The sequence below is a fragment of the Solea solea genome, chromosome 6, assembly GCF_958295425.1.
Source record: "Solea solea chromosome 6, fSolSol10.1, whole genome shotgun sequence".
Taxonomy (NCBI): domain Eukaryota; kingdom Metazoa; phylum Chordata; class Actinopteri; order Pleuronectiformes; family Soleidae; genus Solea; species Solea solea.
This window is the reverse complement of record NC_081139.1, coordinates 5,675,341-5,697,154: the sequence shown is the minus strand read 5'-3', so window position 1 is coordinate 5,697,154 and position 21,814 is coordinate 5,675,341. Positions and strand designations below refer to the sequence as shown.

The window sequence follows — 21,814 nt, the reverse complement described above, 5'->3', positions numbered from 1 at the left end:
TATACATATGCAGTGACATAGAAATTAACCATCACATGGTTCTTGCAGGGTGAAACGTTCTGTGTTGATCATTTAAAGAAGTATAAACCTGGCTATAAACATAAACTCAAAATCATATCAAAGACTTACTTAGTAGTTCATTTGCAAGTATCAGCTTTGAGGCTCTCAAAAGGAATTTCAAGAGACTAAAAAAGACAAGACAGAAATTAGTAGTGGTTAAACCCATCATCCAGAGTATTATTATAATTTAATAAGAATAAGAACGTGAGTAGAATGTGGTGAAGCACAAAAGTAGATTTACATAATGTTTACCTCACCTGTATTAAAAGTCTAGTTGGTAAGAATTAGTGACATCTAATGGTGAGACTTCAGAAACATAGTGGTGCAAGATGGCAGCCTCAGTAAATCTACTGGAATGTGTTGAAATCACAGTTTCCTTTTCTCATAACTGCATTTACCTGGTGGAAATGTGACAGAGACACTCTGGGGAACATCTCAAGATAATCAAAATAAGGCTATGTACACAATTATCATCGCATGTCCACATCCACCTGTGACCTAAAAGGATTTAACACCACTACACTGAGTTGTTGTTATATTTCAACAGCTCTAAATCCTATGCTTCCTCTGACATTAACTCAACCCTTGTCTGGTGTGTGTTTTTTTCCGCGGCCTGTCTGCGCAGGAGTAAGGCTCATGATGTGAGAGCCAGATTTTTTACCATGGCTTTTATCCAAGCTGAGGCGCTTGAGAGTGGAGCGCCTGGAGAGTAGGAGCACAGACGCAGGTTATCCATCGCCTGCTGCAACATCCACCGTCACTCTGCCACGTCTGGGATCTTCCTTTATATAAACGAGGGTCTCACCAAAACCACTTCACTCAACGTGGATCCACATTGTTCTCTTTCTCCTCTGTTGACCTCTCTTTCTTTTTTTTTTTCCCCCACCCGCCTGTTTTAGGGCTCAACCGTCTTGTTTTTGTAAAGACAATTGTTAGTGCACATCATCGCGGAGCCAAAGGGAGCTTTTCCACTTCTTCCATAGGAGACTGGTGAGTTTGGTGTCACTCAATTTAAATGTCTTTGATATTTGATAGATTTTCATGTACCTGTTTTAATTCCCAGCTGCTTAAATTGACCATTTCTGTCTTTCTTTTTGCTTTTTCATTTCCTAATATTAGAGTGCTGAGTTTTTGAAGTTTTGAAGTCTGTGTTTAAATGCTGTTGTTGAAATATTTGTGGTTTATTTCCAGTTTAGTAAAAGCTAAAGTTGAAGGAACATATTCTATTCTAACCTGAATTCAGACTTAATATTAAGTGAGGTGCAATAATTGATTCATACGTATACATAGATACAGTGGAAATTAATTTAACTGTCACACCTTCAGGTTATGTTGTAAGTCTGGATGCACGATTTTGGACTCTTTTCCGTCCAATATCCCGATCGTACCCAGATCGGTTATCGGACCCAGATCGATAACCGATACCGATATGTATGGCTTGCATTGCATTCAGTCTCTTCTGTAGTGAAATTAACTTCATATTTTATACTCATGTCAAAGCAGATGTAGATATAAAATATCTTTCCTGTGCAAAATAAATAAGCATAAAAAAATTAAAGCTGTAGGGGGCGCTAGCATAGAAATCAAGGAGGCAGCAGCTTTTTCAGTCATATCTGCAGATCTTGGCGTGTTTGCCGATATCTAACAGTACTTTTTAAAGCCAACAATAATACCGATAACATGGCGTTTCCTCTTTTGTCTCTTGTTCAGCGGGCTGCTGGAGAGTCATGACAGCTGAGAAAAGTGGGCCCGTTATTAACGGTAAACCGGAGGATGGCAGAGACCCAGAAGGGTCCAGCTCCAGCCTTGAAAATGGACAGTACAATGAGAGGGGCCATTGGAACAACAAGATTGAGTTTGTCCTGTCTGTGGCTGGAGAGATCATTGGGCTGGGCAACGTCTGGAGGTTTCCCTACCTCTGCTACAAGAATGGAGGAGGTAGGAAAGTTTTCTGTCAACCTGTGCTTGTAAGGATGTAGAAAGAGAAACAATAACTAAGGTGAAAGGAATGTTTTTGAGCTACAACTCTCAACTCCTAGGAGGAAAAGGATGTAACTGAAAATACAGTTGGTCAGGGAAGATCTGTTATTTTCTACTGCACTAAAGGAGGAGGTACATTTGACTGTGAGCAAGCAGAAGTGTCATTATGTCATGTTTCTTTTATTATTTGCATCCATTATGTATATACAATCATGTCACTAAAAGCGCTGGGGTTCCCCGTTAGGCACCTTTACTGCACAGTTCATCAGTCCTCATAACCTCAAAAGGACATTGTGTAGTGTGACATCATAGTGAGAGCTTTCATTTTGTTTTATTCATCCTTTCATAGTAATGTTACATAATGAATTGGTATTTGGCGTTGAATTAAACTTTAAAAATGTGTTTTGTTTTTTGTTTTTTCTCTTGTGTGTTTAAAGGTGCGTTCTTTGTTCCGTACGTTATCTTCTTTGTGTGTTGTGGTATCCCGGTGTTTTTCCTTGAAACCGCCCTGGGTCAGTTCACCAGTGAAGGAGGCATCACTTGCTGGAGGAAGGTCTGCCCACTGTTCGAGGGTAAGAACACACTCAATCGCAGGTGTAAATAATCATGGCTGAGTTCCATTTAGTTCAGGGCACATGCTGGTTCACCGTCACACTGTCTGGACTTAGATAAACTGAACAGAGCTCATTGGAACACACTGGAGCTGACATTTTAGCTCACAGATACACCAAATCTCACCAACTTTGATCATTTATGATTATGTTATGTGCTGAATATGAGTTCATAATACATTGTTTTGCCTTGTCAGGTATTGGCTATGCTACGCAGGTGATTGAAGCTCATCTAAACGTGTACTATGTAGTTATCCTAGCCTGGGCAATCTTCTACCTCTTCAACTGTTTCACTACCGAGCTTCCTTGGGCTGCTTGTGGACACTACTGGAATACTGGTAGGAAGAGAAGCCATTGATCATCATGTACATCCTTTTATTTGTTTCTCTTTATCATGTCTGCTATTGTGTTTCCACAGAAAACTGCGTTGACTATTATGGAGAAAATTCCACCAACATCACAAACCCTAACGCAACGTCTCCAGTTATTGAGTTCTGGGAGTGAGTACAGTTTCATTTCTAATTATTTCATGCCATCATCCTTTTCTCTTATACATGTGCTATTCTTTACATTCACATTGAAACAACAATTATCTTGTATAAAATATGAAATGTTAACAAAACTTCCCTGCCAAGAAAAACAACCCACGATGAATATATGTCCGGCTTTTGATATCAACATTGAGAATATTGTTGAGAAGCTGAGCTGCCGTCGGCTCCAGACTGTTTGACAGTGACACCCCCAGCAACCTTTCCCCCAATAATTAGTCAGCCCTTTTCATATTTGTGTGTCAGCGTGCTCTAGTGGGCCAGCTGTCTCCCAGCTAGAGCTGTGTTTGTGGCAGCAGAGGCCGTGTGTCGCGCTGACCACACTTCCTGTCTCACTGCCAGAGGCTATGTTTACACAGCTTGGTAGAAGCTCATTTTGAGCTCACTGATAAATCTTCACACAATGTACTGTATATTTACAGTATCAGCAGCAATACAAATGTCATATTTTGGGCAAAAAGATGAACTTAAATGACAGACTAGATAGATAGATGGATAGAATCTGGGATTTATGCGACCAGGTAGAGAATACCTGGCTTTTAATTGCTTACCTTAAGTTTTAACAATGCTGAGTTCATGAAAAAACTTTATACCAGACCTTCACTCACATAAACACTAATGTTTGAAGCAAGTTGCTGCTCTATTCAGCCACATAAAATCATTTCACCTACACCTTACACCGTGGGCGAGTATATTTACACACATTAGTGTTCACATCTTGGCCTTTTGGTTGTTCGGGGACAGACAGAGGGGCTGAGTTGGACCAAGCCTGTGGCCGGCCACCAAGAACATGTCATGATGATCAATGGTTAGTCAGGAGCTGTGCGGGGTGAACTTGGTGGCAAAGCTTTGGCAGTGCCATGGATCTCTGTGGCCCCCGACTCTCACTTCTTATCCTCATCAATGCTGTTGCCAGGCTTTGCTTCCACAAACAGGAAATTAACTGTGAATTCACCACCACTGACAGTTCACAATGGTGCTGATATTATTGCCCCGTACCTGACATCCACACTGTAAAAATAGAATGGGACTTATGCTTGGTAGGTTTACAATCGAGGTGAGAGCACAACAATTATAGAATGAAAAGACAGAGGAGAGTTGTACATAAAGTAACTTTAGCACTAGTTAAATTGGTATTGGTACCTATGGTACTTCACTGTATAATATGACTGCATATTCACAATGTCTGCATCTTAGGACAGACTGATGCATTTTCCTATTAGATGCACACCTGTTTACTACTGTATGATGATGTTGTTCACCTCAGCAGTGGAAAAAGACATTTGTTTGCAGTAATGTAGAAATCCTATTGAACTGGACTCTGATTAAACCCACATAGATGAGGCTGACTTATGAAATTGTCCTCAAGCCATTTTAATTGGCTGTTTGTGATCATTACAGTGGACTAGATGTGTCCTTGCCTGATCATTATCTCATTGCTGTTGTCCCACCATATCCATGGTGCTGAAAAGCATCTTAAAGTGATACATTATACAAACTAAAATGTCTTCTACGGTACTTTGTTGGCCATTTTAACTTCAGCACTCCAATTCTCCCCATTGTGTTTGTGGAGTAAACTCGTCCTCATTTCTGAGGTTATCCAGCAAAAGGGAGGGAGTTTTGTTGTTGTAGGAAAACTTTACTCTGCACATTCAAGTCAACACTATTAGATGAAAGGTGGAAAGTGAGTTGTCAGTCTTAATACGGGCTGTGGAGTCACGGGATTGTTGCCATGCTATCCCCACATCTTTATGACTGCACGTTCATTGTGGAAGCAATGGCTGCTTGCAAATTTAAAGTTAGCAAACTGCCCACAGCTAAAATGTGTTAGTACAGTGAATCACACGGGGTGAATAGGGTTGTCTTGTAATTCTGGCCAATCCACTCCACGTCTTGTGTCTCTTTTAGTCACTGACAGAGAGAGGATGCATGGCATAGTCAGCGTGGCCATATTAATGACTATTGTGGTGGAACAGGCTACACTTGTCCTGCCGACCAAGGGAGTGTAAATTTTAGCTTGCAGCTTCGCAGTAATCGACTTTTCTTGAGAGAAAAGCTGTGTATGTGTATGGGTTTGTTGCCCTATTACACTATACACTCTGTTTTATGGCCATGATACGCTGACTGTGAACAGGTTTGACTGAGAAAAGACGTGTGCACAAAAAGATTCAGAAGTGTATCCTGCTATTCAAAAAAAGCTTCTTGTCCCAGCCTGCCTGTGAGCTGCCAGTGTATACACACTAATGCTCCCTCAGTCAGGTCTGATAGTATTGCCTGTTTTCAGATGAAGGACGCAGCATAAAAGTAACTTTACGTCATTGGCACAACAATAATAATAATAATCAACAACAACAACAAACCTCACCAAAGGTTATGTGCTATTGCTTTATTATTGTCAACGTTTAAATTGGTTGAACAATATAATGGCATTAGGAAACAATAAAATTCCTCATAACCATACAATGCATATTGATGCAATAGCTCTTGCTAGTTTGCATGTTCACCGTGACACATTGAGAACTTCGATTTACCTCTGTAGAGTACAAACCTCTTCCCTGTTCTGCATCTTGTTACTCTAATGTCTTAAACAGTTACAAGTCTACACCTGAAACTGCTTGGGGCACCAACGTTGGGACCAAAAAGTTGCCTCTTTAAGTCGTCAGAATTGAACTATTACGCTTGAGTATAGTTTGCCAGCTACACTGTTTCCACACTGAAAAGTTAGAGAGTGCATTCTTATGGAATCTGGCTAAGTGGCTAGATTGACACTGGGCAACCTGAAACATCAACCATCTATTACTTATATATATAAATCAGAGCACTTAATTGGATCAAATTGGAACTCAGTGATCTTCTGGTGTTTCCTTTGTCACTACAGACGCAGAGTACTGAAGATATCAGATGGTATTGAGCACATGGGGGGAATACGGTGGGAGCTGGCCATGTGTCTGGCTCTGGCTTGGTTCATCTGCTACTTCTGCATCTGGAAGGGACCCAAGTCAACTGGCAAGGTAAAAGACGGAGTCATGCATGTTTACTACTGTGTGTGCGCGCTTAGTGGAAAGAGTGACAGCCTCATATTGGCACAGCTTGATGATTTAATTCGATGAACTGCGCGTGTTATATATGCTGTTGCCACACAGTTCAACTCATGATGAGGGACTTTGTATATTAATATTTGTCTTTACAGACAAGTGGAGGTGCATTGTAGTGACCACAAGCTCAAGCATACTTACACCCACCCCGTCCACTGCAAGTAGAGGACAACAATATTGTTCCCATTACCTGTCTACTTCATTGTCCTCAAGTCTCCTTTACTGTCCTCCTCACCTTGAGGACAAATAGAGTAAAAAAAAAAGTAGGGACGGAAGAAAGAAAAAAGAATGGGTTCACATTCTACATGATGAAGGAGAAAACAACCAGGCAGCAATACCTATATCTCCCTGAAGTGTCTTTTGTCTGGCTGTGGAGTAAGAAGGGGTGAATGCTTCTTCATGGCTGGGCTTTAGCAGCTGGTCCAAGATTGATTCCTGTATTCAATGGGGGAAAGGAGAGTGTTCATGAGTAGCATGCAGAGTATAAGCTGCCTCTGCCCCTCTCTCTCTCTCTCTCTCTCTCTCTCCTGCGATGAGAAATCAACCGCCAGGGAGCAAGAGAGAGGCGCTTTCTTCTCCACAGACCCTACAATCCATTCAGTTCAGACTCAGCCGTTTGCTTTTGTTCGCCATGTTTGTTGGCCATTCTCACATTTAAGCCCTCCTGTTAGATTTATGGCAAGGCAGGGGCAAGTTTGACCAGTAAATTTGTGGCGGCTTCAATGTTTACCCGCGGTGAGCTTGAAGGAGCATGTGGAGCAATATTGGCCTTTGAGCTCAGGAGTGATGAGTAGCAAGAGGGAGAGAAGGTTTAGGATGGTGTTCACTGCTGTAATCGTTTCATTTGACAAATTAAAGGAGGGATCTGTTGTGCGGGAGACAACTTTTCCCACACTTTTCCTGCAGGCAACACAAGGATTAACAGAGCTTACAGAGGACAGTCTAATTAAGTCTCCTAGATTCTATTTCTTACTGTTCAGACACTTCCTTTTTTGGGATTTAATTAATTTCTCTACATTTAAGTCCAATCAATGATGTTAAAGTAACATGTCATAAATCATAAATGTTGTATGTGTCTAACTATTCACTGTAACCATGGACTCAACCTCTTGTTTGATTAAGAAGTTCACTGCTTCTAATTCTGCAAAGCTTCCATTCATAAACCTGCTGCTCAGAGTTGTACAGTAGTGTGACCAGGCAGTGTGTGGATAAATGCTTCATCTTGTCTGTTCTTGTAGTATGTGCTGCACACCTACTTTATTTTGTGAATGAAGAGAGAGTGTGTGTGTGTGTGTGTGTGTGTGTGTGTGGGAGGGTGGGTTGGGGGGTGGTGCTCATGCTTCAAAGAGCAGCACATTTTCCCACACTGCCAGCATCACTTCTCTGGGCTTCTCCTGTTTTAAGAGATGGGGCCAGAGGAGCCTTCTTTTCTTTTCAGTCTCCTGGCCTGGCTCTGCTCTGTTCTGTCCTCAATTGGACTTTGACTGAGTGCCAGCAAGCCAGGGGATGTATGTTGCCTGCCTGTGCCTTCCAAGAGGCCAGGATTTTTGTTTAAGGACTTTTTTTTTTTCAAGAGTCTTGAGATGTTTAGCACAATTCTGCAAACCTTGAATAACTCAATAAAAGCAGGAGTGTTGCTTTGCTTTAATGTTAGCTGCCTACTGTACCGAGGACACTGTCTGTGTGCTGTTAGATGTGGTGATTTTCTATGTGCATTACAGCCAAAACTATATACGTATATATATATACTATGTGTGTGTTTGTGTGTGTGTTTATATCTTTACAAGTGTAAGTACTATATATTGGATTCTGACTTTCAGACTGAATGTTCAGACTAATCAGACTTCAGTAGTTAGCTGTGGACAACTGGACTTGATGACCGTGACCTGTACGACTGAGAACCTTCACAGACACTGAATGCTAATCCTCCTTTAACCCTTTCAGAATTGTTAAGAACTACTTCATACAGATTTGTAAGTTTAATGGATATTTGTATTCCATAGAAAACCTTGATATCTGAGCCTCTCTTCTGATTGACTGGATATTTCCTGAGTGGGCTGTAGCATGTATCCATTTGCTGTATTTACGCCACGCAATCTGACGTTTAACTGTCTGTAATCTACAAAAAATGTGCATATTTCATTTCTGCAGGTTGTATATGTGACCGCTACCTTTCCTTATGTGATGCTGTTGGTCCTGCTGGTCAGAGGAATCACGCTGCCGGGAGCATGGGATGGCATCAAGTTCTACCTCTACCCAGACATTTCACGTCTCTCGGACCCTCAGGTAAACTTAGATGATCTATCAAGTGTGACATATACAGTAGATTATGCCGTCACCAATCATCAAGGAAAGTAATAGTAATTGCTAATTTGACATTGGTGCTATACCTGCAGGCAGTTAGTATTACTGCCACAGTTTTACGATGAGTTAGCGATGATAACAGTATTTCTGTGTTGGGATATTATATCACCAACTCATTTAAAGTTACCAGAAATACTGAGATTACAGAAAAAAAAAAAAAAACACCTGATACAAAATATTTCAGATTTGAAATATCCAGCTACACTCCAGCTATGAAAGAGGAAAACTCACTCTAATGCTTATTGGCCTCAGCAGGGATGTCAAGGTTATCATCAATGTCAATGTATTATCATCATCCTTGCCTGTAGATGTTTACAAATGCATCCCTTTACACTGTTATTACATTTCTTGCTGCTGGAGACACAATTTGGACTGAAGGTTTTTACTTTTGGGGACAATCTTTTCAAAGTCTTGTGAAAGTGCACACCTGTCTTTCCCTGAATGTACATCTTTGTGCATGAGTATCTACCAGGGGGATAGGTGGTGTCATTTTTAGTCACATTTATACACTTACAAACTACACAAAGAGCTGTTTCATGTAATTTACTCTGTACACTCACAGTCATGCTTTTTTTGGTTTCATACAGAGCCATGGTTGTCATAGCAAGGTTGACATCTCCTACTGGTGATGACATGATCAGTAAAGAGGGGATTTAAGGGTAATTGAGGTGGTGCTTTAACATAAAAGTCATACAGACAGAGCAGACTTTTTGACCTCATTTGGAAATAGCTTGTGTTGCTAGGCAACAGCGCACTAGAAACTTTCATTGGATTGGGGTTTGATGACAGTGTTCATTGAGATAAATGAACAGTTGAGTGAGACATTTCTACACTATGAACTTGATATGATGACAGTATGATGACAGATTCATTTAATATGACAGAATATGTAAATGAATGACTTATTATTTGCGATGTCCAGCCAAAGAGGTTACGTACACACATGCGTTAGTGCACTCAAGACACGTTTTTGTCAGTAGTTTTTGTACAGACTAAAGGTTCTTTACGATAAAATGTAAACCATTTTAAAATGGTTGGAAGCGAGCAAACAGTCTATGTAAACAATGCAATATTTAAAATATAAAATACATATGCGTACATGTATTTGGCCAGAAAATCAGATCCATTCATTCATTATCGACCCGGGTCTCAAACCAGCAACCTTCAGATATTCATATTAATTGTAAATAGCAATTTTTCACGATAATTTGAGAAGACAAAAGTTCTCACTCAAACTCTGAAGCACCGTACACACAATGACGTGACACCAGTGCCTGTTTTCTAACTGTGCATCTTTTATATAACATTTTCATGCCTGTACAAAATGTGTAGCGCTCTTTCTTATCACAGCACTCCAAGAAGCTTTCAGCTTAAACTCGACCCTCTCATACTCACACACTTCACAGCTAGAAGTGGATCATCGGCTGAGACGCCAAGAAAGTAATTATAATTAGAAATGCATTTGGACCAATTTTTGAATAGACAGACAAGCTTGGTCTGGTACACACAACTTGTCAAAGCAGCTCCTTGTGGTGAGAAGGTTTGTTGACAACATACAGTATCATGCAATATTAAAAACTTCTATAAAAACGGAACATTTCCATTGATACAGGAAGAAAGTTAAACAAGGCATAAGAAAGTCATATGTATAGGTACATATATCGTACAGTGCTAGTGCAAAATACCTTGTAATTGTGAAGTACGATTGTTGTTGCCCTTGTGATCTAAGTAAAGTTAAGAAAAATAAAAAAGAGATAAAGTTGAAGAAAAAAAAATAGGATGAACATAAAATGCAGAGGCATGAGACACTGAAGGAGGTGGTGATAAAGAAGTGCTGCTGTTTAGCAGTGGAAGACATTACTTCTGACACCAGTGTTAAATTAGCTTCCTGTAGGACAATCAAGGCTCTGTTCTGTCCAACAGGCTGTGTAATGTGTGTGTGTGTGTGCGTGTGAGTGTGCATGCTTTTGTCTGTGTGGCTATATTTTACCCTGTGATCATGCCTCCCCTCTTTTCTTCTTTGCCTTACCTCTCTCTCTCCGTGTTTGTGTCGCTCCCTCTCACTGTCCACCAGTCCTTCATCAACTCTGACCACTTATCCCTCTCTCATACTCCCCAGTCATCACTGTTGTCCTTCCATGATTTACACCTGGGAGTGCTGTTTGCCTCTTTTGTCTGGCCTTTATTTCAGTCCACTGCTTTTTTTCTCACTTGTCAAAACAGCAGGAGCCAGGATGTTGTTCGGTAACTGAAAAGTAGCTGGGAAAATCAGCAAGACCATAACATGTAATCAGGCAACTCATCCATTCATTGTCCACCACTTTATCCTCCACACGAGGGCCCTCTGGTGCAGCTGACATAGGGCAAAAGGCCGGGTGCACCTTGGACGGGTCACCAGTCCATCGCAGGGTCAAACAAACATCCATTCACTCTCACACTCAGAGTCAATGTAGAGTGTCCAATTAACCTTTGGACTGTGGGAGAAAACCTGCGCACACGGGGAGAACATGCAGATCACATGTAAATGCAAAGGCAACAGCACTAACACCTAACTGTGTAGTCTCAGGCAATTCAATACAGTCCAAATTTAAACCTGCAACAATTTCTAATTTGTTGCCAAACAGAAAGACAGATATTTTCCTCACGGTTAAAGTTGAGTGCTGGATGTTCTCACACAATAATGACGGATGTTTCCACTGTGGTCAAAGCTAAATATACAAGGGATTGCCTGTGTTTTCTCATTTATTTGTATGGTAAAAGTGACGCATATGATATCACATCTTGATTATTTCTCCGCATTACAGTGTGTAACATGAGTGATGATCAGTGGTATAACTCTGTAATAGTATTCAGTAGATTATCCAGAATGATGCAAAAAAAAACAACACAAAGAAAGGAGAAGAAGTAATGAAAGGTTAAATCCAGAAGAAGGCAGTAATGCAGCACCAACGCCAACCAATAAAAGAAGAAAATCATGCATACCAGAAATGAATTCACTTTTCTGCATTGACATAAATAATAGTGTCGGCTTTTGTTGGAACTTTGAATAACTCATACAACAATTATTATTCAAAGCAAAGTTGTTGTTTTTTTTTAATATTTACTGCAACTTTTTGGAACCATGAATCACTGTTGCAGGTTCTCATCACCTGAATAATAGGACACATTATATGGATTAAGTATTATTTGATATGTGTCTCAGAGGTCAAATTGGGGGTAAAATTAAGCTAATTTAATTCATCTGAATTTCTTAAGGCTGGGTTTGTCATTAAAATATCCAATATTAATGGGTCTCAAATAATAGTAATAATAATAATAGATTTTATTTGTATTGCACTTTACATTTGAACAACAAACCTCAAAGTGCTACATTTTAAAAACAATAACAAGATAATAAAAGAAATAAAAGAAATAAATTAGCTGTATGCTTTTCTAAAAAGGTAGGTTTTGAGGATCTAGTGAGGATCACCAATAGTGATACATTTACATTACAGCAACACTACAACCCATGACATCCAGCTTTCACACTGTAGAAAAGTTTCCTGGAGCCACAGTCTCAACATAACCAAACACAAGCCGACCAAATTAGGCACAACATCAACAAGCGATTCTCTCCGAGCCTGGGCCTTTAAGGTTTCACTGCGCGGTGCGGCTATCAGCCGAGGGTGAACGAAAGGGAACATTAATGAACATTAGGAGAGAAAGGCTTGTTCTTCCACAGGAACAGTCCTGTGTTTGTGAGGTCACAGAAGTTACCGTGGTTACTCCCAGGAGGGAGCAAAGACTGTGCGTTTGTTAATTGTTTCTCAGTGGGGAAATGAGATTAGTGGCTGAATGGTGATGTGGGAGAGTTTTCAGAGAGCCATGCTGCATTAAGTTTGAATTCACTCGCACCCCATGTTATCCTGTGGGTTCTAGGATCCTGTGCTGCAACTACAAACTAAACTCTCAATACGTTTACCATTGTCTCATTCAGGCAACGTACATATGTAAATACTCATGTACACATGTAAACTACTCGGCTTTAGTTATTCTATTATATCTTAATATACAATAAGTCAGGATAAATGAGAAAATAAAAAAATGCACCTTTGCTTTTCACCGTATTGTGACCAGCAACATGATGGTGACCTAAAGACTTAATGATATTCACATACTTTATATTTGGATTTTTGGAGGCACATTTACTTTACTTGAGTTTATAAATATTAATGCTGCTTCCTTAATATGTCCTACATTTGAAAGATTAACTTGTTGCTTCTCAAATGTCAGATGATTCTGTTTTATTGTCCCAAGCACACATTTAAATGGTTTATTTTAAATATGAATTTTAGGATCAAATAAGTAAACTTTCTGATGCACATTTGTACTCTCCAATACTCCTACATTTTACCCTGACTGCTGATTCTAACCTTACATATGCACCCATCCATCCATTTTCTACCGCTTTATCCTCCACATGAGGGTCGTGGGGGGTGCTGTGTCAATCTCAGCTGACATAGGACGATAGGCGGGGTCACACCCTGGACAGCTCACCTGTCCATCACAGGGCCACAGACAACCATCCACTCTTACACTCACACTTACGGTCAGTTTAGAGTGTCCAATTGACCTCATCCCCATATTGCATGTCTTTGGACTGTGGGGAGAACATGCGACTTCCATCCAGACAAATTTCCTGTAAAACTACACATAAGTCACGCCATGATTTCTCCTGAAACAAAACATGATAGAATAAGAAATGAGAAAAGCTGATCTGATGTGGAGGCTCATATTTTGCCAACACTCTCACTGAAACACTTTCCTGTGTACTCACACATCTACTGCTGCATGGCCACTTCTCCATCAGGTATGGGTGGATGCAGGGACACAAATCTTCTTCTCCTACGCCATCTGCTTGGGCTGTCTCACTGCTCTGGGAAGTTACAATTCCTACAACAATAACTGCTACAGGTAAGAATATGGCGACTGGTAGATGAGAGGCTGGATGGTATCGCTGTAAACGCTGAATACTTAAACGAGGGACTGGATTATCTGTATTGCTTGTATTGTGTGTGTCCCGGAGACAACCGTGACCGTAAGTGTGATGTCTGCCTCTGTCCTGCTCCCCAGGGATTGCATCATGCTGTGCTGTCTGAACAGCGGCACCAGCTTTGTGGCAGGTTTTGCCATCTTCTCTGTGCTGGGCTTCATGGCCTATGAACAGAATGTTCCCATCGAAGCTGTGGCAGAATCTGGTGAGAGAATAAAATACTCTAACATTTAACATCATGTCTCTGAATGAAAATGAAGTCATATTGTAATATGGCCATACACATGATATAAAGCAGATGCGCTGTAAGAATCATTGTGCCCCATTCACCCTATTCTGGTAAAATGGTTAAAACAGTTATATAAGTGCACACTCTTACTAGAACCACAATGGTATGATTTATTAAAGTTAGTATACATGATTTAGTGAATGTGACAGAGTGCGAGGTTTTGGAAAGGGCAGTGTTTAATGCTTTAGATCATGTGTTTCTTAAGGCCATGTCAGCAAATGTAGTGTCATGTGTCATTTGTAAATGTGCTAAAGTCTCATCTCATTTAAATACAGAGAGCTCCAGTTGTTTGTGATTTTTGAGAGGCAGTTAAACACTTCATAATTCTGTTATATTATTTTGAACTGGTAAATGCAACTTTTTTTTATAATGGTTTGATAAATCACTGTTTTGTCACTAAAGAGTTAAAATTGGTCCCAATTGGGGAGTTGTTTAACAGGAGAGCCCACAAAAGAAACAGGCACAAATGCAACTTATTTTATTGATGCACCACATATATGACTTCTATCAACTGACACTGTGGCAATGTCTTGAGACTGGAGTTGAGTGCCATGACGTGGTTTTTCAACAGAAAGTTTACAGATGTCACGGCCACAACCAAACTCCTATTGGATGATCCCAGCTGTCAGTCACTTTATTGCGCTGTGATTTATCTTCTATTTACTTTGATTAAGAACATAACAAAATTGACATCATGTTCTGTTAATGAAGATGTGAACGTCGCGATTGAGACCATTAACTCATTAGGGAAAATGTTAACTTTACACTTGAAAATTAAGTGATAAGTAGTCTCATTTTCCCATAGACGTCCATACAAATTTTATTTTATTTTTTGCAACCAGTGGAGTCGCCTCCTGGTGGCTATTTATTATATTCTTACTTCCGGGTTGTTCTCAACCTGCAAACCTGTTGAAAAAGTCTGACTTTCCTCTGTGTGTGTTTGTAATGCAGGTCCTGGTCTTGCATTTATTGCTTACCCAAAGGCTGTTACTATGATGCCCCTGTCTCCTCTTTGGGCTTGTCTCTTCTTTATGATGCTCATCTTCCTTGGCCTTGACAGTCAGGTGAGACTCACACCTGTCACAATAACACAAATTATGGACATAAAGTAGGATTTAAAGTTTGAATCAGTTGTAATAATAAAGCCTCCAGGCTGTTGCTTTGCAACACTAAAGACACTCTTAGTTGTTTGTTTGTTAAACATCTACAGTGATTTGATTGAGTTGTAACTGTGTGCAACTTTATCACTAAAAAAAAACATTCACACTTAAAATAAATGTCTTTGCTCTCATTCTAGTTTGTGTGTGTGGAGAGTTTGGTGACAGCTGTGGTGGACATGTACCCAGAGACGTTCAGGAGAGGTTACCGCAGAGAGCTGCTGATTTTAGGCATGTCCATCGTGTCCTTCTTCATAGGCCTCATCATGTGTACGGAGGTAAGACGTGACTCATAGCTGCATCATTGGAGTTCAGGGAACTACTCAACTAAGTTTTCTTTGAACAGTAACGCACATGGATGAGCAGAGGCGGGCTCGTATGTATGTACAGTAGTATTATGAGGGAGCAAATGAATCAAGTGGAGATGTACAGCGATGTATTCAATCCAATTCATTTTTATTTGTATAGCCCTAATCACAACATACATTATCTCAAGGCAAAAACCTTTACACTATTATAGAGAGAAGAGAAACCCAACAGTTCACACAATGAGCAAACACTTGGCATCAGACTCAAACATGTGCCGCCATCTGCCTCAATGGGTTGGGGTGAAAGGAAAAATGGGGGACAGAGGAGAGGTGGGGGAGAGAGAAAGTGAAAGAGGGAGACGAGGTAGAGACAGAAGAGAGAGACCAGGAGCAGATATATATATAAGTGTTGTGTCAGGTTATAGGTTTAGACAGGACAGACATATAATTCACTTCTACACAGTGAACCCCCAACAGTATATTTTATTTGATTCACTTTTCGAAAAAGTAAAACTTAAAGTGTCAGACTTTTAATTGTAAAGACATCTACTTTTACTTGCATAAAATGAATATTTGGCTATACAGATAACAAATGATACAAACACAAATAATGTTTAATTTTAATTCATCTTTATACTTTCAAATATTTCAGATAAAAATAATTTAAATAGTACTTAACTTCAACTGATGTTATTTCTATATAGGCAGGTCATTGTCATCATCATCATCACAATCATAATCTTCATCACAATCTCCGTCACTGTCGTCATCGAGTCTGAGGTGAAATCCAGTCCAGAAATGCAGATGACCTTTTCCACTGGTACCTTCTTTCCCCCCCTGAAGGTTCACAGTCTCAGGTTCACGGTCTAATTTTCCATCTGCAACATCATCTCTCTTTTGAGACCTTTTACCTTAATGTTTTAGTACTGGAGGAGAATCGGACTCCTCACGCTATCAAGGTCTTACATCCACTAAAAGCTTTTCCCATCTCTCCATACGCGCTGCCCTCCATCCACCACCACTACTGTAAACGCACCACGCTGTTCTCTAGTGGCCCGTAATGCCCATGAAAAATAGGGAACCACTTTAATGCAACACAGGAATAGAGTACTTACTCTGCTACATTGTGTGTCATTGCCCATTCTCTTCCATGTCACAGCTACATCAAAACTGTCCGTCTGTCTTCTCTGCTTTTACTTCCACAAAACCACCTGCACTCCAGACTTTTTTATTCCTGTCTGCTGCCAAAGAGCCATCATAAAAAAGAGCCTAGAGTAGCATTTAGTTCTCAGGGTCTTGTGAGAGTGTAGTGGAATAGCTGGTTGAAACAGAGACAAAGGGTCTGTGAGATATTTTTAACTGTATGTGACCTTATACTCTCTAATTCAGTGAGACTTTGTTTTGTACCTGCCCAAATATTCTGGTCTGTGTTTCTTTCCTTGCTTTGGTGCAGAGAGTAAGATAACAATAAATATTTGTTATTGACTGTATAGATTTGAAGATGGTAAAACATAGCAGAGATATAGAAATTGTTTTTGTAAAGTCAGAGTGCAAAATCACAATTGAACACATGTTTTTGCAGATGGTGTTGTTGGTATGATCTTCAGAACGTGTTTAGTGAAATGTCAGGTCACCACATCGATGGTTTGCACCTCACTGAATAGAATTGGATGTTACGACTGAAGCAACTGCGAATGAGCCAATGACCACAAGTTATTAAGGACAATTATCAAGACTGAAGGGCAGTATCTGGACTAATCACATGCCTCATAAGACAATGCTGTCAGCTGAAGTAGCTCCATGTATGGGAGCTATATTGTACCACAAAATAAGAGTTGTACATCTTAACAAAGTGGTATTTAAAGTACAAAATGAGTTTAAAAACAACACACCCCATAGATCTTTATTTGACTCCACATTGATCCTCATTTTCACTCCATTTATCATCATTATCAGTGCTGGGGGGGACACAGTGTGGACAGTGTGGACAAGCTTAATCAAGGACACCTGACTCACATTATATTCAGTGTCTCCCAGCCAAGCCTGTGTTCTTGTATGTGGCTGTGACAGAAAAGTGACACCTGTCTTGTGCTATCAGGGCGGGATGTACGTCTTCCAGCTGTTTGACTCGTACGCTGCCAGCGGGATGTGTTTGCTGTTCGTGGCCATATTTGAGTCCATATGCATCGGCTGGGTGTACGGTAAGACGAGACGCACTCACAGGCTACAGATAACACTTGTTTGCCTTCATCTACGACAGAACACTCAGATATTTGAACACAGGAAATAGAAGCCAGTGCAATTGTGTCATGCTTTTAAACCTCCTTGTTGAAATTGTATTTCTTCTCTGCCCTCTGCTGGAGAACAGACTCAAACACATGCAAGCATTTCCAAAACAATATTTTGGTACGATAGCACTGTGAGGGTTTGTTAGTATTCTTTTTTCCTCTAATGCAGAGTGACAGAGTTGACTCTCTTGTGTCACACTAGAATTTATCCACCTCAAATCAGCAGCTCTGTTATTAAATTAGCCGCACTCTGTCAAGTGACATCAGTCACATGATTATTTTTTTACACCGACTCTGATTTCAGGTAGCGACAGATTCTACGCGAACATTGAGGACATGATTGGCTACAAACCGGTCTTCTTCATCAAGTGGTGCTGGATGATCTTGACCCCAGGAATCTGCTCTGTGAGTCCACTGCAGCTGCAGCATCAGCAAACTAATTACTGTGGAGAATTGAATTTACATCTTTATCTATAGACTAACAACATTTTCACTAAGATTTCCATTCTGTATGTTCTATATTTACTGCATCACTGTACTGGCACTTGAATTCTAACGCAGGCTGCATGACCTTTATTCAACAAAGACATTTCTCTCTCTCCCTCTCCATATAAATAACACATTTACCAACATAATGTTTTTTTGTCTGCCACAGGCAATATTCCTGTTTTTCTTGATTAAATACAAACCACTGAAGTACAACAACGTGTACACCTACCCTGACTGGGGCTATGGTATTGGCTGGTTCATGGCCATGTCCTCGATGGTCTGCATTCCTCTGGGAATTATCTGGATGATCTGGAAGACTCCAGGCACCTTCTCTGAGGTATATACACACACACACACACAGATACAGTTATTCATATTCAAATACAAATTGAATACTACCCTCTCCAAATCAAGTGTTGCTTTGTTTGCTTTTTTTCCAGATATTTTTTTTCCCTTTCCCAGAACAAATGTCATTTTTTCCCCTCAGTTTTTCACTCATTCATGCATTATTTTCCTTTTTCTCTGTCACAGGAGCCTAAAATTAAAAAGCCCATGGTTGTTTGTGCATTTGCAAAGGGTTTTAACAAACATGTTTCTAACATTGTTACTGAGAAAGAAGCTGTTGTATCTCTCCCAGCAGACTGTGTATGGAGGTGTGGATCAGATAAACAAATTTCAGGTTTCTGAAAAACAGCAGAAGCCTCTGGTCTTTGATTGATGTGAGACACAGTGGAAAAAGAAGTAGAAGGGCATGACCTTGATGTTCTGGTCATGTCCTGATTCACATCCACTCAGGTAGAAGAAAAGGTTAGTGTAGAGAATGTAGTGCCAAGATAAGACGGATCACTTAAGAAGCTTTAATTTAGTTTTTCTCTATGATTCTGCATTAAACATGTCGTCTGTCTGACTCACAGAGCGTCTCAGTACCAACCTGTTCAAGCATCTCGACACTTATGATACAAATTAAGTGATGATTAATTCACGTTACAGTAGCTCTATTATATACACGACATGTATGAGCCAAACGCTGCTAGAAGAGGACACAAGGGAACGAGTGTTGACCCGTTTTCTGTCTCTGTCTCTCTGCAGAGAATGAAGAAGTTGACGACTCCCAGCCCCGATCTGAAAATGAGAGGGAAACTCGGCGCCCTCAGTCCTTATGCTGCGAATGATGCAAAACTTAAGGTCGATGGCAAAATATCCACCATCTCAGAGAAGGAGACACATTTTTAACCGAGAGACTGTCTCTCCGACCAAGCTGCCTGCCCGTCTGGAAGTCCAACAACTAAAGTGAACAGCGAGAAGTATCCACCACAAAACACACAACAGGAAATGAAACAAATGACTGGGAGTGTTATTTTTGTTTTGTAAAAAAGATAAAGGAAAAAAAGGAAAAGTTATCACACGCTGATGTAGTTCAATCCGCTTCTGTTTTGCACACACTTTGAATAACGCTTTTGTTGTTTTCATTTAATATTGTGACTAAAATCAGCTATTTCTTTCTTGACTAACAGTAATATTTTGAAATTGCGGTACGTGGTTTAAAGCTGGTCACACTGTTTGTGCCTTAAGAGCGATACCAACGTGTTGTGATGTAAAAGGCTTATACTGTGCATTTGTTGGCAAAGTACTGTGCTTCTCCATGAGGTAATAGGTCCACAAATGTCACTATCTTATCAGATGTAGCAGCTTGGGGATCATTCTACATAGTAAAGTGTATTGAGAGAGAAATCATGTCGTTGTAGTGAGGTTATACAGTAGGAGGGCAAACTATCCCAGAGTTAATTCATTTAAATCTTGGACACTCTCTGAACCAGTGATCGTGAGAGCTTTGGATGTTTCTTAGACCTTTGTTTATTCTTACTTGAATTCAGCATTGTCGCTAAACAAAATAAGCAAACGACTGTCTACTGGATGTAATTAAATGATATTAATGGAGTATTGTTCATCAGTGAGTATGTACTGGGCTCTGCAGGGCTTTGCAGATTCCCGTAGAACTACTCTTTCTTAAGAGTTACCTTTGCATGGGAGGTTCATAATATTGAATGGCAAAGTATGAAAGAGGTCCAGGGTTTAAACACTGTAGAATAGATCCTCTTTGTTTTTACTCGACTATAATTTTACATCTGTCAGGTTTGAGCTGGCTACAAATAGCAATGATTGACTCGCAGGCTCGAGTCTGAAACACACCTCCTTCTCCTCCAGCTGCCCTCGTAGAAGTCGTGGATCTGTCATTTCACAGTAATTATGCTGAGTCTAACACAGACTGACAGACAGACGTGCTTCCACCCCTGCTTTTTTTTTTTTTATTATTTCCTGCGCTGCTCATAGAAAAGACGATGGATGCCCATCAGATTAGCTTTTCAAGATCCATCTGTCCCCTTCTCTCTTCTCTCCTTTCTCCAGCTAAAACCTCAGCTTGTCCACTTCCTCCGGCTTCTTTTCTTTGGATTCTCTTCAACACATAACATGTTTGTGTTTCTACATTATCTCTAGCCTGATTAGGTGTTTTTGTGACCTTTCCCTCTGACATTGTGAAACCTAAACCAAACCCTCAGCTGTCTCTTCAGGAGTGAACACACAGTCTGTCCCTGTCATTCATTTAACTGTAGTCGATGAGCTGGCCTCATTGTTCACATCGATCTCAGTCCATTACCACCTCATCCGATCAGCACTGGAATGACTCGATTTGCCCTCTCACTCCCTCGCTCTCTCTCTCTCTCTCTCCCTCTCTCTTCCTTGCTTTGTCCATCTTCCTCATTTCCCTTCCTTTCTTTCCTTTGTCCTTGTTTCCTGATGAAAATGCAATCAGAGGAGAGCATTTGAGGGCGGTGAAAACTTGAAATCTATCTTGAAATCTTTTCAAGAGGAGGCAAAGACGCGGGGAAGTAAAAAGGAATTGATGAGCCGAGGAAGTGTGTGATTGAGCAAGTAATGAGGGAAATCGAGGAAGTGTTTAGAGACTGAAACCCCTCCCGTCTAAGCTGTGACATCCTCTTAAACATGTGATTGGTCCCTCTGGTGTGGTTGCATTGTGGCATTATCACCTCCTCACTGATGTTTGTGCAAGTTAATAGTTGTATGTGTTGGAAAAAAAAATATAGCCTGCTGTTTAACACTGATCCTGTTGATGTATATTTTTACATCTCTTTCTAGAAATGTGGTCTATTCTTGAGATGAGTTGTTTAAAAACAATTGCTGTAATAAAAAAGAAAAGAAAAGATTATGTCCTTTGATTTGACTTTTGATATGCAGCTCAAAGGATGTTTGTTTTAGAACTATAATTAAAAAGTGTTTACTGTTCTTGACCGTTCTACACACATTTTGGTATTTACAGGACACAGGAACTGTCTGCTTACTCATTTTTAAAAATAAATATTGTAAAGGAAAAAGGTGTAGACTGTGGTATTTATTATTAGTGCCTGCTGCTGCAAGACATACTAGTTAGAAAGTCCTAGAGTTCTCACGAGAATGCATTGCAGCGCAAGCATCTCTTGTAATTGTACTGGCGTTTATTCTTCTTCTTCCGTTTCCTCCCGTTTTTCGCCATGTAACTAGTTTTGTAAAAACTCCCACACATGTTATATCAAAAT

At 40.2% G+C, this 21,814-nt stretch overlaps 1 protein-coding gene across 1 annotated transcript; it reads left to right on the top strand.

Moving 5' to 3' along the window:
• Window positions 1–758: 758 nt before the first annotated feature.
• Window positions 759–21,447, top strand: slc6a11b (solute carrier family 6 member 11b). Its single transcript, XM_058630586.1, has 15 exons — window positions 759–1,050; window positions 1,771–1,998; window positions 2,478–2,612; window positions 2,849–2,989; window positions 3,070–3,151; window positions 6,078–6,210; window positions 8,446–8,580; window positions 13,508–13,611; window positions 13,771–13,895; window positions 14,931–15,043; window positions 15,277–15,414; window positions 17,543–17,645; window positions 18,037–18,137; window positions 18,388–18,558; window positions 19,311–21,447. The coding sequence occupies exons 2-15, from the start codon at window positions 1,788–1,790 to the stop codon at window positions 19,452–19,454; spliced, it is 1,836 nt and encodes a 611-aa protein (XP_058486569.1). The 5' UTR covers window positions 759–1,050; window positions 1,771–1,787; the 3' UTR covers window positions 19,455–21,447.
• Window positions 21,448–21,814: the final 367 nt, after the last annotated feature.